Below are 16,260 nucleotides of genomic sequence, written 5' to 3' on the forward strand. Positions count from 1 at the left end.
ATCCCACACCTTCCTATGGCTATGCTTGCATGCTCCTTGCACCACCTGTCGGCCTTACGACTAAACATCTATACCTACACTCTTAGGGCATATACTAAATGGCCATGGAACAAACAAAGAGAGATGGGCTACAAGGAAAGATATGGACATGGATTTTTTTTGCAACTTTAACTAGCATGGGCACGTAAGCACCTAGCGGTGGCATGGTGGGCTTTGTGAAAACTAGCAATAGATTGAGGACCTAGATGGACATATTTCTAGTTCAAGATTTAATCAAGAATCCATGAAAAGTTTAAGTACCCTAAGCACATTTTCATTATTATCTAAACAAATTAAAAAGTCTTAAAAATCTAATGGTAAGAAACATTAGCAGGCCTAAATTGCATGGTCTGTCCATGATCAAGTCATGGATGTTAGGTGTGTTCCCTGGCTCAGGCAAGGAGACTGGGCTCAGCTCTATTCTAACCGACTACATCCTGATCAAGGACGCAACCATATCCTTTGGTTGTGGTCCTCAGCTACAGTCCTATATCTATCGAGGCAAGACCAACACGAAAACCAATGCTTTCTATTTCCGTTTAACCCTAACTGCCACAGTTCATACGGTTCTGATCATCTTTCTAGTGCCTGAATGATCAGAATTGTCCAATCTCATGTCACGAGTAGAGCCTAATGGCCCTAGCTAGCCACTGATGCGCTGCCCTAGGCGCATAACCCATGGGGAGGAGGAGCAGAAGGAAGTCATGACGCTGACACACTTACACTCAACACGATGGTAACTCCAGCACTACCTCTACCTTGGCCCCAAATGTATGAACTCCTATTCTTCTTCTCCTACTCTCTCACTACGACATTAGATCAGAAACAAACACACCTATTGTTAAGAAATTGTACGAGCAGAGAGAACAGTAGTTAAATTTTGGGGTTGTATAGACCTATTAATGCCAACATGAAAGTGTCGGATTTCATGCCAAATGTTCGTTTTTCACCGATGGAGAAGACATTTCCTTAGAAATTAAATAAAAAAATACACCATTCCATAGCGGTTCTTTTCTTTGAGGGGATGACTTAGCATTTGAGAGACAGAAAGACAGAGAATAGTGTGAGATATTATAAACATGGCTGATGTATTCTGACCGCACGCTGATCAAATTATGCATAATATAAAAAAAATAACTCAGCATTAGAAGTCAAATAACACAGGTATTCCTTATTGAAAAAATTCTTTGTATTCGGGATACAAACACTCTTTTGAAGCCTCTCACATCCACTACCTAGAGGCAAACCCACAAAAACAGATCAAATTTATAAATTAATCCCTTACTAATTTATTTTTCTTCTATTCGTAAAAAAGTGTGTTTGTATCCCAGATGCAAAGAATATTTTTTCCCGCTATTATTATTACAACAGTATAGTTCTCACCGGTAAATTCCGGTATATGTGTATATATAGCGGCAAATAATTAAGCACTCCACGCAGCTAATAAGTCCGGTGGGGCGTATTTGTACGTATATGGCCACTTAGGGTTCCCATGTCTCGAACTTTCCATTGACGAAGTCGTAATGGCCGCCGACCAGCTTGAGGGTCCCTTTCTCCAGCCCTTCCTTGACGAACGGGTAGGACTTGAGGTTCTCAAGGGACACGTTGACGGCCTCCTGCAAAGACGAAAGCAGGTAAGTATTCAGAGATCGAAACGTCGTGTTCTTCAGAGATCCATCCGACACACACAGCATACAATACAACTACAAGCGTGTGTACAGTGCGGTCAAAGACAAAGCGTGTGCAGTGCGTACCTTCTCCAGGATGGAGCATTGGTCTTCGAAAGGCGCCGAGGCGTGGTCGGCCAGCACCTTGGACTTCGCCGGGGCGCCGACCCTGACCCATTCCTCCACGAAGTGGCTGGACAAGAGCAATCAAACAACAGCCAACGCAGGCTCTCGTCAACAACGACAACAGAAAAGGTGATGCGGTAAGAAAGAAACTGACAGCTTGAACACGCCAGCGCTGTCGTCGTCAGTGTCTGAATCGTTCGTTCGTTCGGCCGGTGTGCTTACAACTTGTCGGGCGCGCCGTCCTCGAGGGAGAGGAGCGCCTTGATCCCGCCGCAGCGGCTGTGGCCTATGACCACGATGACCTCCACCTTGAGGGCGCAGACGGCGTACTCGATGGCGGAGCCGACGCCGGCGTACTTGGTCTGCAGTCGATCGACAATAGTACGCGTGAGTCGCTAGAGGCCACACACAGTTGTTACCAGGGGAGGCGTACGATGCATGCGTCGTGCGCGCGTGTGCTCACCTTGTCGTAGGGCGGCACCATGCTGGCGATGTTGCGGACGGCAAAGGCCTCGCCGGGGTGCAGGCCCAGGGTCACCGACGGGCACACGCGGGAGTCGGAGCAGGCGAACACCATGTACTGCATGCATGCAGCAGCCAATTCATGGACGGCAACAAGCCGGCAACAGAGAACAATCAACAACAGCTGCCCGGCGGAGTATGTACTCTTCCGATTCCGATACTAATAAAAGGGAGAAAGAAAAGGTGCTACTATTTTTGAAGAAAAAAAACAGCTAGCTGGCCTGCTTTACCGCTTTATGTTCTCAGTCTCTTCCTTAAACGAGAAAAAAAAGCTTGGGATAGGAACTAAAAGCTTGGGTGAAAGTGAAGCCAGCATATGGCTAAGCTTGGAAAACGTATGGAATGATCTTGTTCGAGCGAGCGAAGGAAATCAAGGAAGAAACTGCTACTGCCTCTCATCACAAGCATATACATCTGTTAGTTATTCTAAGTTAGATTTTCCTAGGTTTGACTATCACTCTTTTAATATATACTAATAATATAAGATTTGTGTTACTAAGTTCAACGCAAAAAAAACAATAAAAAGTTCAAAATTGAATGGTATTGCAAGTCAAAAGTTGTTTGGTTGATACAAGTAAAACACAATTTTAAATACTATGGTTTATCTGAAACCATAGTATTTTTGGAGTTTTGAAAACTCCACTCAGCACCTTGGTTTTACTACGGCAATATAATAATGTAGTATTTATGTTATGCGTAATTGTAAACTATGTTATTTTAAAACTATAGTGCTTCAAAACTGCATTACCAAACATGCCCTATATATATTTCTACAAACGTATAAGTAGCTAAATTATTGTATTAATTGATACCATCTGTATCTCCTGCAGAGTAGTATAGTAGTAATTGGTTTCTGCCATACTCTAATAATAAGAAACGATGGTACGCAAACTCGCACTAAACTACTTGCACCTCCCCATTCCAAAACAAATAAGCTCCAAGAGGTATTATAAGTCAAACTATTTTTAAAAATTGGATTAGTTTGATAAAAAAAGATATCAATATTTATGATTGATACTAGATAAATACTGTATATTAAAAAAATCCGATTAAATTCAGGATAACAGGAAATTAAATTCACTGGATTACGGTACGGCTTGGAAAATCTGGACGCAATACTCGTAGAATAACAGGAAATAGCATTTCGTTTCTCTCAGAGGAAAATCTGACGATCCCAGGGGACACACCGTACCTTGGGCGACTGGTGCGCCTTGAGTGGCTCGAACAGCTCCGGCTTCTTGCTGCCAAAACGGGAGGCGGATCACAAGATCAGTTCACGTAAACTCGTTGATCCGCATAACACACATCGATCGATTCCACACAGGGTTCTAGCTAATTGCTTACTCGTAGACGTCGGCCTTGAACTGCTCGAACCCGGTCTTCAAGCGCTCGACGGCCATGTCCTGCAAGAACGACGTAACCGCAAATTAATCAATTAATCGCGGGTCGACGACAACCTTCGCCCACATCATCCACAACAAGAGCGTGCCCGAATATTCTCGAATCTTCGACGCGTCAGCGGATTTCTTTATTTGTGAGGGCCGTTCAAATTTTGGCTTTTCGTCTTGTCCGATCGATCCCCACACATGAGGACGATGCCACAAGGAAGCATGCAGGAAGGTGATGTAAAGCGGATGCAGGATCTGCTTTGCAACGAAAAGAAAGCGAGAGCGCACGAAGCGGCATGCAGCTAGATAGGCTTGATCATGGATGCATGCATGGAAGCACGGGAGGAGGAGGACGACGGACCTTACACGGTCGTAGTCTCGTAGAGGAAGAGAGAGCAGGTTCTGGAGGGTTGACGAAGAACAGGAGGGATTCTTTCCGACTTCCGAGTCTCTGCGGATTGTTTCGCTCTGTAGAGCTACCTCGCGATGGGGCCGCTTTTATAGAAGATGAGAGGCACGCACGAGAAGGAGCGGTTCGCCTTCTTTTCCTCCGCCCCACTCCGGCCGGAACAGGCCGGCCCGATGGATGGACGCGGGAAACGGCGAACCCGTCATGATCGAGACGTCTTTCATAGTGATGGCAATGGGTGTTGTTTGATACTATTCTAGTGTTGCTATTTTATTTAATTATTTATGGTGATGTTGAATGAGTGATTGAATGATGCTAAAATTTGTGTAATAATAATTAGATGGATATAATTCGTTTGTATAATATATTATTTTGATATATGTTTAAACTTTGTGTGTACGGACGACCCGACGAGTGAGCCATATATCCACGTGGGTATGAGTATAGGGGGTATGAGTATAGGGTAAATTCATATCCACCGGTGGATATGGCTGACCCGATGGGGTAAACTTTTTTTTGTCGTGGGTATAGATATGAGATAGTAATATCTGATAGGTATTTATCCATTGTCATCTCTAGTCTTCGATAAAGCATATTTATATTTGCTCTAAGTCAATTCACTTTATATATGTTTCGTTCAAATTATAGAAAATATATTAACTTCTACTGCATCAAAAAAGTAAGTTATAAAAAGGTATTACAAAATATTTTTAATGAAACTTATACAATGCCAAAAATATTATCATTCCTTTTTTATAAATTTCGTTAAGTTTAAGACAGTTTGACTTATGATCAAAACATATTATATTTCATAATAGAGGGAGTACGTACCGTGATACATTAGGAAGGCTATATGCATAGGAAAGGGACTAGCAAACGCATAGGTTGTTACATAGTCATTTGGATGATTTGTTGCTTAGAGATTTTTTCAGTGATCGTTGTTTAATGGGCATGTGTTATTTTAACTCGTATAATAAGCATGAACCGTGAGTCCAAATGACCAGGCAGGTTACTATACAAATAGTGAGGGGCATCAATGCATTACAGAAAATATAAAAAATAGACAGAAGAATTATTTAACTCTTTGATTTAGATAGAAGAAGAGATAGATAGATATATAGATAGATACATAGATAGATAGATATAGATATAGATATAGGTATATAGCCAGAAAATCAAGGGGAATCCTCAATCTGGTGGGAGCTTTAGAGGGAGAATTCGTAGCAGCGGTGATCATGTGTTATACTTACTACAGAGGGAAAATGCATACGGATTTCTTAACAAAACCACACTTAGTAATTGGTTTTTATTAACTATTGAGAGATTGCACTATAAAAGTCAAGCCTTTATAATCAACAACATAGTGTCTCTTTTAGAACTCTTTTTTATCAATCCTACAAATTATTTGTACAGTAATGATGAGGAGCATGATGGATACTAAGTGGACTACGATGGAGGGCATGTTTGGTTTTTAGGGACTAATTTTTATTACCTTCATTTTATTTTATTTTAGTACCTAAATTATCAAATACAGAAACTAAAATAAAGTTTTAGTTTTTGTATTTAGCAATCTAAATAGAATAAAAATAAGGGACTAAAAATTAGTCCCTAGAAATCAAACAGCCCAGAACATGTGAGTTTTGTAGGAAAGCTATTATAGCCCACATGGAGAGGTTTTATTTAGTCTTATTGCGTTTTAGAAGCATTCAATGAGTGTATATAGGAACTTTTTATAGTAAGTGGTAACATGGTCTGGATAGCGCTAATATGTGGTTCAATTCCTATAGATTTAGGTTTATTCTAGAATGCACGATTTTTTATGACGATGGTTTTTTTCCTTCAGCTTGGTGGACATGGAAATGAACGTGGTCCGTGGGATGAATCTCCTTCCTATTTAGACCTTGTTTGGTTATTCCCATTACATATTGATTGTATAGGATTAGAAAAAAATAAGAAGTTGTTTGACTTATTTGGAATTTAAACTCACTTAATCTCACTTAATCTACATGGATTGAGAGCTACAGAACAAGCCCTTAAGGATTTATCCCCATAAACCCCTGCATTTCCATATCCACCAAACTGGCCTTAAAGATCACCCTCCGAGTCCATGTCCCTAGCTCCCCCTCCCACCCACGCTCAGCAGTGGCCACTGGCCACTAGAGTGCGGGCGCACAATAAGCTTAGTGGTAGGCCTATTGTGAGCTTTGCGGCAATGCGAGCATGGGCACAGCAACGGCCATCAAGTCCATCCATAGGCACTAGTAGAGGTGGCCATGATACAATCGTTTTTATTCGATTATTACAATTGAATGAAATTTATGGTGATAACATCCATATTCATTGCCCACTTATTACTCTGTGTTGACCTTCTTGATGACGAAGTTATGGGGAGGCTCCAATAAGTGTTCATGGTATTGAAACATACCATGTTGTAATGGCAAACATGTACTCTATCTCAATTTATAATTCGTTTGATTTTTTATTAAGTTTGGCTGATTTGTCTTATTAAAAAAAATTGCGAAAAAAATGAAAAATTCAAAGACATACTTAAACTATATTATATAGTAGATGATATAAAAAATAATAATTATTATATTTTATTTGAATAAGACGAGCCGATTAAACTTGGAATAACAAAGTCAAACGAATTATAAATTAGAACGGATGGAGCATTCATTACGAGGAACTAAACCAAGCCTTTGTGACTTCGGTGGTCCAATGCAGAGCAGGGGTTACTGGCGACAACCCAAGAACAGAGGAAAAATTTGTTTGCCTGTTTACCTTTCCTGCATTAATTTTTGTTGTAGTTTTTTGTTTGCAAGTTCTCTTGTGTGACAACTATGATTGGTTTGTATTCAGAATTGGTTCTCTTCGATCTTTGACAACTAGGATTGGTTCTCTTGCAATATCAGTGCTTGAGATGAAACTTTTTTCTTGTACTTAAGAACGCATTTCGTAGTGTGATCATGAGCTTATCTTTGTAATTAGTAATATATCTCATAGATTCTATCAAAAAAAGCGTGTGAAACTCATGATAGACGTTGTTAGCTTAATCCTTTAGTTACGTTGCTTATAAGGACTTGTGTATGGTGATAGTCTGGTTTGGTAGGGTGATGGCTGTAATGACCACATTATAGTATTTTTTTTTTAAAAAAAAAGTTAGGTGCCAAGGTGCTTTCGTTGTTTAGAATTTGGATAGACTAAGTTTATTGCTTTAAAATTTGGAGTCCAATTTGGGCACACTCCTATCCTATCTTGGGTCATCGGGCTTCCAGTTCCACTACAACAACCTAAATTGATTGTTTTTATTAAGATACGAAAGGAGAGTTATGAACAAAAATATATTAAGCACAAAAGTAACACTTGATTAAAAGATAATTTAAACTACATTTTTTTTGGTTCTAAGACAAGGTTCGGTCATTTAGCCAACACATCTAGAATCTTCTACTATATTTTGTTTTGTAAATTCTTATTGGACTACATATTTTACATAAAAAACGATTTAGATCGCATCTCTGAAATCGCTTTTAAGTCAAAAGTTAAGCTCTTAAACGCATCAAGGTGCAAGGGGCATAGTTGGCTTTATAGATGGTCAATAACCGCGAGCCCAGCACGAAGCCCGTTGTTTGAACCCGATCCGAACCCGGCACGACCCGGTTTTATGTGGGCCCGGGCCGGCCCGATACGAATAAGCGGGCTGGGCACGGACAAAAAACTAGGCACGGTGGGCTCACGACCTGTTTATCTCTAAGCCCGTTAAACCCACTTTTTTTGCACTAAACCGTGCTTACCGGTCCGCTTAGCCCGTTTTTGTCCCACTTTTCCCGTGCTAAACGGGTTTAGGCTGCCGCGGGCCGGGCTCGAACAGGAAAACGAGCCCGCAGGTTTAGATGGATCGGCTCGGTTTTCTAACCGTGCCTGATGGATCGGACCCAAAACGGTCCGGGCTTTATCGGGTCGGGGCGGCCCGTTTGACCATCTCTAGTTGGCTTCGTAATAATTAATCTCGCCAAAGATGATTATATATAGCAGATGTCTTTTGACGAGCACACAGGGCGGTCATCATAAAATACACAGTACATGAATGCTCGGCGTTAGAAAATAAAAAAGCGGTAGAATGGTAGAATATATGGTATTGCTTATTACACAATACACATTCACACATTGCATTGGGTGATCCGGTATATATATATGTATGTAGCTGCATGCTGAATACGAACATGCATCATGTAGTGTATATATATAGATTCACGATGGCTGCTTATTGTCCCATGTGAGGAACTCCCCTGACACGAAGTTGTAGTGGCCGCCGACCAGCTTGAGCGTCCCGTTGGCCAGCCCTTCCTTGACGAAGGGGTAGGTCTTGAGGTTCTCCAGGGACAGGTTCACGGCCTCCTACAGAAACATTCGGGAAGAAATACAACGTGCAGTACGTGTTTTTTGTGAGCAAAAAAAAAAACGAATCTATATATTCGATGATCACGCAACAACTAACTAGCTACTCGTGCGTGTGGTGCACGTACGTACCTTCTCTAGAATAGAGCACTGGTCATCGAACGGCACCGATGCGTGGTCTTTCTTCACCTTAATCTTGGCAGGGAAGCCGATCTTAACCCAGTTCTCAACGAAGTGGCTGCAGGGTACAAGTTTAAATAGTAATATATATAGTGAGACCAGAATTATCATGACACACGGAGCGCACAAGTTTCTTCTTCATTTGTTTGTCTGGATCTAAATGAAACGTATACATATTTCACTGTGAGTAGTGTGACGAGCGACGACTTACAAGTTGTCAGGTGCGCCGTCCTGGAGGGAGAGGAGCGCCCTGATGCCACCGCAGCAGCTGTGGCCAATGACCACGAGGACCTCCACCTTGAGCGCGCACACGGCGTACTCGATGGCGGACCCGATGCCGGTGTACTTGGTCTGCAGTCGACACGAAAACGAACTGTCAATTAATTAATGTCCGCGCGCCCGAGCCAGGAAAAAATAAAAAAAAACTAGATACCTTGTCGTAGGCTGGGACCATGGCGGCGATGTTGCGGACGGTGAAGGCCTCGCCGGGCTGCAGGCCCAGGGTCACCGACGGGCACACGCGGGAGTCGGAGCAGGCGAACACCACGTACTGCAACAATGCAGGCGGAGGGGAAATCAGTCACCGTCAGGTCGGCGAAAAGAGGGAGGACTGGAGCACGCAAAACCAAGTTCGATCGGTTTCCCATGGCTCTTATCGATAAGCAGGTAGGCAGATCATCGGCCCCGAGCATCTCATCAGTGGATCGGAGTGGAGGATTTTTGGCTGTGGTGGGTTTATTTGCACGCTCTGCCACCTAAAAAGCCGGCAACTCTTTTTGAGTTTTGACCCGCCTGTCTTTGTTCCAATGCTCTTTTTTTACTAGTACGTACTACAGGGGCAGGATGGAGAAAATCCAGGCTGCAGGAAGGTTCCTCCGTGTTATAGATACTAGTACTAGTAGTTGCCACGAGGATAATCTACGCTGGGTTTCCGTGTTGCCAAGGAACAGGCGAACAGCACGCAAAGGAGTATTTCTGGACAAGTTGGCACGCAAATGCCGGAGAGGCGGAGAGGATACATTCATACATATATATGCGTGAACGAATGAACCGAGAACGACTAATTTCATGTGAGACCATCTTCAGGAATTTTTAAAAACTCGCATCTATTCTAGATTTTTTGTTGTTGTAAGGTTTAAAAACTGCTTTGACTATCAGTCATTCCGCACATGAGAAAAAAAAACAATCTAATAATCGTGTGCAAATCTGGCGCACAGAGACGATCCGGAATTAATTCAGAGACGAAAGGCTGAAAAGGACGTGTGGGAGGTGAAAAGAAGTAGGATAAAGCAACCGATTGAGATTGTAGACGAAAGGAAGAAACAAAGTGTACAAACGGTTGGAGCTAGCGATCTATCTATAAATATTTTCAGGATTTCTGATACAAAATAATTGTCTTCTAGTAGTATATTTTAGGAGCGAGATATCACAGTGAGAGAGAGATATATATATGGATGCGAATACAGAGTGTTCTCTCGACGATGCTAAAAAGCAACGAGCCAATAATAGGCCCTGCCCAACATTTACGCGCCTAGCTTTTGCAAGCAAGGGGACGATCGAGAGGGAGAAGACGCGTCCAGACTAGTGCTGCCGGGCCAGCCCGGCCCAAGTCTATCGTGCTTCGTGTCAAACGGGTTCGGGTCAGGAAAGCTCAAACAATTTTTAGACCGTGCCGTGCCAGTCCGAAGTATAAAAACAGTGGCCCAGCCCGGCCCTAAACCACGACGTGCCTTCGTTGGGTCGTGCCGGCCCAAGCCCAGCCCGTATATTTGACCACATAAAATCAAAATATTATAACCATATAAAGTTCATAGCTTACTAAATTAAATATATTAAACAATTCTAACATCATATAACCACATAAACTCTAACTATAACAACAATATAAAGTCGATATCTTACTAAATTAAAGAAATTAAACAGATTGGACTTAATTGGGCCGTGCCGGCCCAAGCCCGGCCTATCTATGCGGGCCGTGCCGGGGGCCCGACGGGTCGGAATTTGAGGCCCGACTCAGGCTCGCCTTCGTGCCGTGCTAGCCCGGCCCATATTATTTCGTGTCGGGTCGTGCTTTGGGCTCTTATTTTCGGGCCGTGCTCGTGATGGCCCGAAAAACCCGGCCCAGATTCTCAGCACTAGTCCAGACCATACTGACGACGAAAGGGTACCCGTGAGGCGAGCGACGGGGCAGTGCTTGGCAACCGCAGGACGACGACAGGACCGGTCGATCGATGGCTCAACGGTGGGGGGCCTCGGCCTGTGCTTAATCATGGCTGGACTGGACCTGGACCACGCACATTAGCCTGTTCTATCATACTTATTTAGGCAAAGGAGACTTGGGGCTCACGTCTCTTTAATTTGTGCTGTGAGTGCCAAACAAAACAAAACGAAAAAAATTCAAAATGACGAGACATCTGAAATGGCTGGTCACCACCGGCCGTCTGTCGCTGGCGTTCAAACGCAATGATGGAATGGAAGTGGCCATATATATGTTCAGCAAAAGAATTCAACAGTTCTTTGTTTCCCACTGACCCAGTGCGCCCGATCGAGCTAGATTGCTTTTATCTTCTCCTTTTTGCTGCAAATAATGTTTGACTAGTATAGTAGTATTTTTTTGCTAAATGGCATCATTTGGAATTATGATTAGTCTAAGCATTACCGTCAAGGCAGAGGGGAGGACAATGGTGTTCGATGCCACAGCTTGAAGACAGGGACCCCAAAAAAAAAAGAGGGCATTTTCCCATCTATCTCCTCGAAACTAAAAATAAATAAATAAAATAAGTACTAACGGTGTCTTTTGGTAAATAACCACAAATTTGGAATGGTATATCCAGACTCCAGTAAACTTCGACGTTGGCACTAGCCAATTCCACGTTTCTCCATAGTTCTACAAAAAAAAATACGGGGAGGAAAACTAGTATTCCCTCCAATCTCTCTTTATTTGTTGTGTTCTAGTTCAAAAAATGAGCTAACGGACGACAAATATTCGAGAATGAGGTCGCGAATGCATTCATAAAGTAATTAGCAATTAGGTGCACGGGAAGACTCCCATAAATTAAAGCAATAAGCTCTGTCGGCACTTGCAAGATTGTGTCACCAGATTATATACTAGGAAACAGAAGGAAGAATCAATCGATATACTAATAATGCATAACTATATCCTGTCATCTGCAAAGTGAGCCTATATACAGGGAAGGGAAGAAGGCAGCATCGTCTCAATAGTTTACCGAACCAAACGCAAATCAGCAGCGCAGCACATGGGTGAGCAGAGCACCACCCGGGACCGGGATAGTGCCCGCGGCACAGCGGGAGTTGTTAAGAGCATCTCCAAAAGACTCTTTATTTTTTACTCTCTATTTGACTCTTTATTTGTCACTTTATAAAGATTAAACTCTAAATATAACATCTCATTCTAACAGATTCTCCAACATGCAAGTTAGTCTGGCTAGCGAGATTTGCTAGCCAAATTTGGCTAGTGAGAGAGTCAATTTAGAGAGCCGGATAACTTGTCAAGTTAAATGGCTAGCCTGTTGGAGAGCTATTTTGCTATTAAGTAGCTAAAATTTAGGGGCTGTTTGGTTTGCTACCTAAGACGCCACAACGTGCCTAACTTTTCTGCCTAACCTTAGCTCTTCAATTCGAGCGACTAAGGTTAGGCAGATTGTGGCGCCTTAGGTAGGAAACCAAACATGCCATTAGCTTGACAATTTATTTAGCTAGTTTCTTGGAGATGCTCTAATAAATGATTTTTTTTTGCTCTCGATGATGCATGCATGTATGTATCCCACTTACTGTCATTTCTTTGCATATCCAGCAGGCTACCAATTGGCCGCAAGTGCCGACAAGCTGTCGCCGTCAGTTTTTTAAGCCGTGCAAGCAGGACAACCCGTTTCCTTTTCTCTACTCTACTGTAACTTTGACCTCGCTAACGGCGCAAAAGGCTGCGTGCTGCGCACCCAGCTGGGACACAGACACAGGGGTGGACGATGAATAGTGAGTGCAATGCAATGCTGCCTGGGAAGGACGCTGATGAGCTACAGAGCTAGAGCAGCGACACGGTTTTCTCTGAGCACAGCCAGAGCTTGCCTCAACCTGGACAGGACAGCTGCTGGGCAACCGAATCTGTCATGTGGGGGCCAGTCTTGTCTCGGGCGTTACACAGAGTCCCACGGCCACGGAGAATCCGAAAAACCGGGACGCGGTTTCGCCTTATTAACCGTCCGGGATCTATGCTGGGCATGGCATCACGGGAGCTACGAGTATGTACGACAGAGTAACCGGCCAGCCGGAGCCGCTAGAGCCAAAAAAAAAAAAAAAACACTTGGCGGCGTACAAGGGAGCTAGCGACTAGAAGAGAAGGCAGCACGCATGGTAGACTGGTAGTATAGGCTAGTAGCACATACCTTGGGGGCCTGGCCGGCCTTGAGAGGCTCGAACAGCTCCGGCTTCTTGCTGCGAGAAAAGGCCAACGGGGCACTCAGAATTCCAGAAAGAAAGCAAGCGCCATGGGATCGAAACCAGCAGCTAGCTCTGGGTACAGAGAGGAGGGGGACTGACTTACTCATAGACCTCGGTCTTGAACTTGTGGAACCCGTCCTTCAAGCGCTCGACGGGGTCGTCCATGGCCCCTCCCCTGCCTGCAACATCAACAGCCACAGAGACACCGTCGGCCGGTCAGCTCGCCGTCTCCAGAAAGACGACCAACCTGCTCGCTCGTGATTGCGATACAGGCAGCATGATAGAGAGAGAGAGAGGGCGAGGGGCATGATGCAGTTTTTGGCCTCCTCGCCCACGGACCACAGGGAAAAGCATGCACAAAGGTGATCTAAAAGCGGGAACAGGGATCTTCTTTGCACCAGCACAGTACAGCGCAGCGAGAAGGTGGGAGAGCTGCAGGCTACTACTGAACTGATGGCAACAGAGGAAAAAAGGAAACGGAGGGATGGACGGAGATTGCAGTGTGTGCAGGATGGTACAGGGGCCGAGGGAGGGGGGGAGGAGGGGACGGACCTTGGAAGGTGGGTGGCCTTCTGGTTCTCAGGGAGGGACGGACAAGGTGGATGAATTGGACGCCTTCGGTGACCCCCGCTCCGATCCTTTTTATAACGACACGCGGGAGGCAAAGGCAGCTGCTCACCTTCTCCTCTTTTCTTCCACTCCTCTCTTATCTCCGGACGGATGTATGTATGCGATGCGGCCCTCTCACTCTCTCTCTCTCTCTCTCTCTCTCTCTCTCTCTCGTGGTACAGTTTACTAGCAACAAGACGCGTGTAATCGTGCCAGCGAGAGAAAGAGACACCGTCAGTAACGCCTGAGAGCGGCCTTTGTGGACAAGGTATTTCCAACAAATGGCGCTCGCTTCCTCTGAGTCCGACACCGATCGATCGAGGTGGGAGATACAAGTGAAATTTTGCACCGGGTGAGTTGGAACCGTCCGGACACGGTCTAAAGCTAAGAGTACGAAGTGAAATTGATTGAATTATATATGCCAGTCCGTTATGAACGTTGGGCTGAGCCATAACTTTTGGTCCAGCGTACCATATGGCACGGCGGCACTGAGTGTCTGTTTGTGCTTGAGCCGACACGATATGTAAATGGCTCGCATGTGAGGTAGCTTGCTCGAGATGGTGTGCAAGGGAGGAACTTCTTTTTAGGTTGTAACCAACAGACAGTGCATATGGTCGTGACCAATAAACTGTGCATATTGTCATATACAAATAAAAGCCACCCGCAAGATAGAAGAATATAACAGAGATATCACATTTGAGATGTTTGGGGGCCTACCTTGCCAAAGGTCATTAAAATACCTTTACTTCGGCATAAGAAAATAATAAGAAGTGGTGTGTAGGGAAGCTTCGTTCTATACATACAAGCGGCGAAGGTGCGAGCCGAAGCCGTTAGCTTCGGCGTGGAGAAAACTTCGGGCACAAAGTGGTGAAGGAGAACAAGTCCAAGACTTGAGCAGCAAGAAATAAAGAGAAAAGGCTGTTATGTCCCTGTTTTATTTGTAAATCATATGTGTAAACTTTATGGGCATATTTGTAATTTCTTACGAATCTGTTCATCTTCCCTATAAATAGTTGAATAGTGCCCTACATACAATTCACCTCTCGAGGGCCTTAGCTTCGTCTTGCATAGCCTTTGAAGTGTCTTCGACCTATCTTGTGAAAAGAATCTGAATATATGTTTGTAAATTTGTTTGATACCAAGGAAGATGGAATAAAAAAATGCTAAGGCATACGAGATAAGTTTTTCATGTTGCTTTTATCATCTTTCCATTTAAACATTGTTCTATACACATCCCTCTTCATGCCTTTGTCCTTAAGTTATCCCTTCGGAGAAGTGGTAATTTAAGGACCAAGGTTCGGACTTAACTTGTGTTGCCTTGTTTTTTATGCCATTTAGTAATTGAAAACAAGTGACCAACATTGGCACCCATCTCCGGTGATTCCGCGACCACAACAACCTGAACCACAACAAAGGGGATCACAAACCGTCAAGCTTCGTCGTTATCCTTGGAGAAGCTTGTGCTCCCCATTACTAGAGGCTCGAGCTTCGAACCCACCAATAAGAAACGAAAGAAAGAGGCCCAAAGAAGGGTGCAACATGTAGGTGTCCAAGGACCAAGTGGTCCCATATTCCTATCACCTTTTCTCAAGACGATCTTTGTCTCAAAGATTATCCACATAGAGATTCCATGTTTATATCATGTGTCATAAAAGGCTTCGTGGTGCACGGTGTCATGGTTGACACAGGTAGCGCAACAGATATCATATTTGCCAAAGCCTTCATGCAAATGCAAGAGCCCGAAGATAAGATTCAGGATTCAGCTTTTCCCCTCTATGGCTTCAGGGGGCAGCAAGTGATGGCACTAGGAAAGTTGTCTATGCCCATTACCTTCGGCTATGTGAAAGGGAAATGTGCCCTTGGGCCATTTCTAAGTATTTTGGTGATTGAGTGCCAACACACGTGGACTCAGGTTAATCTATGGATAAAGTGCAAATCAAGTAAAAAGGTATGTTTCTAAGACTTACTACATTGTTTTGGAGACTAATGTATTGTGTCTAAGTGCTGGAAACATGAGAAATCAAGTTGGAAAAGGGATGACTCTGTTCAGCCAAAGACAGCTCGGTCTGGGTGCACCGGACTGTCCGGTGGTGCACCGGACTGTGTCCGGTGCGCCAGGCCTGTGACTGTCAACTGGCTGCTCTCGGGAAGCAATTAACGGCGTACGGCTATAAATCACCGGACTGTCCGGTGAGCCAACAGTCAGCCGGGCCAACGGTCGGCCGCGGAATCCGCGCGCGACGCGTGGCAGAGCCAACGGTTAGAAGGGGGCACCGGACTGTCCGGTGCGCCAACGGCTAGGAATCTGCAACGGTCGGCTTCGCCAAATAAGGAAAGAGATCCGCACTGGACAGTGTCCGGTGGTGCACCGGACTGTCCGGTGCGCCAGGCGACAGAAGGCAAGAATTGCCTTCTTGAAATGCTCTCAACGGCTCCTAGCTGCCTTGGGGCTATAAAAGGGACCCCT

At 44.3% G+C, this 16,260-nt stretch overlaps 2 protein-coding genes across 3 annotated transcripts; both read right to left on the bottom strand.

Moving 5' to 3' along the window:
* Nucleotides 1–1,185: 1,185 nt before the first annotated feature.
* On the bottom strand, nucleotides 1,186–4,176 carry LOC100274597 (carbonic anhydrase). Its single transcript, NM_001159433.1, has 7 exons — nucleotides 4,104–4,176; nucleotides 3,699–3,757; nucleotides 3,547–3,595; nucleotides 2,296–2,412; nucleotides 2,055–2,194; nucleotides 1,794–1,899; nucleotides 1,186–1,655 (listed from the first exon to the last, which is right to left on the bottom strand). The coding sequence occupies exons 2-7, from the start codon at nucleotides 3,752–3,754 to the stop codon at nucleotides 1,521–1,523; spliced, it is 603 nt and encodes a 200-aa protein (NP_001152905.1). The 5' UTR covers nucleotides 3,755–3,757; nucleotides 4,104–4,176; the 3' UTR covers nucleotides 1,186–1,520.
* A 3,977-nt stretch (nucleotides 4,177–8,153) lies between these two features.
* On the bottom strand, nucleotides 8,154–13,783 carry LOC100285064 (uncharacterized). Of its 2 annotated transcripts, none has more exons than NM_001365431.1 (7): nucleotides 13,737–13,783; nucleotides 13,288–13,363; nucleotides 13,130–13,178; nucleotides 9,160–9,276; nucleotides 8,938–9,077; nucleotides 8,679–8,784; nucleotides 8,154–8,546 (listed from the first exon to the last, which is right to left on the bottom strand). In NM_001365431.1, exons 2-7 carry the CDS (start codon nucleotides 13,347–13,349, stop codon nucleotides 8,400–8,402), a joined length of 621 nt encoding a protein of 206 aa, NP_001352360.1. In that variant the 5' UTR covers nucleotides 13,350–13,363; nucleotides 13,737–13,783; the 3' UTR covers nucleotides 8,154–8,399. The 2 variants fall into 2 exon arrangements, with proteins under 2 accessions (NP_001352360.1, NP_001151431.2); NM_001157959.2 differs by lacking the exon at nucleotides 13,737–13,783 and adding an exon at nucleotides 13,583–13,700 and having other exon boundaries at nucleotides 8,254–8,546.
* Between the last annotated feature and the right edge of the window lie 2,477 nt (nucleotides 13,784–16,260).

This window comes from Zea mays, chromosome 3 (assembly GCF_902167145.1).
Source record: "Zea mays cultivar B73 chromosome 3, Zm-B73-REFERENCE-NAM-5.0, whole genome shotgun sequence".
NCBI lineage: Eukaryota > Viridiplantae > Streptophyta > Magnoliopsida > Poales > Poaceae > Zea > Zea mays.

Coding starts and splice junctions, on each gene's coding strand:
- LOC100285064 (NM_001365431.1), bottom strand. CDS start 13,349: ATGGACGACCCCGTCGAGCGCTTGAAGGACGGGTTCCACAAGTTCAAG. Junction 13,179..13,287: donor TTCAAGACCGAGGTCTATGA/GTAAGTCAGTCC, acceptor CTTTTCTCGCAG/CAAGAAGCCGGAGCTGTTCG. Junction 9,277..13,129: donor AGGCCGGCCAGGCCCCCAAG/GTATGTGCTACT, acceptor GCATTGTTGCAG/TACGTGGTGTTCGCCTGCTC.
- LOC100274597 (NM_001159433.1), bottom strand. CDS start 3,754: ATGGCCGTCGAGCGCTTGAAGACCGGGTTCGAGCAGTTCAAGGCCGAC. Junction 2,413..3,546: donor AGGCGCACCAGTCGCCCAAG/GTACGGTGTGTC, acceptor GCATGCATGCAG/TACATGGTGTTCGCCTGCTC. Junction 2,195..2,295: donor TGGTGCCGCCCTACGACAAG/GTGAGCACACGC, acceptor GATCGACTGCAG/ACCAAGTACGCCGGCGTCGG.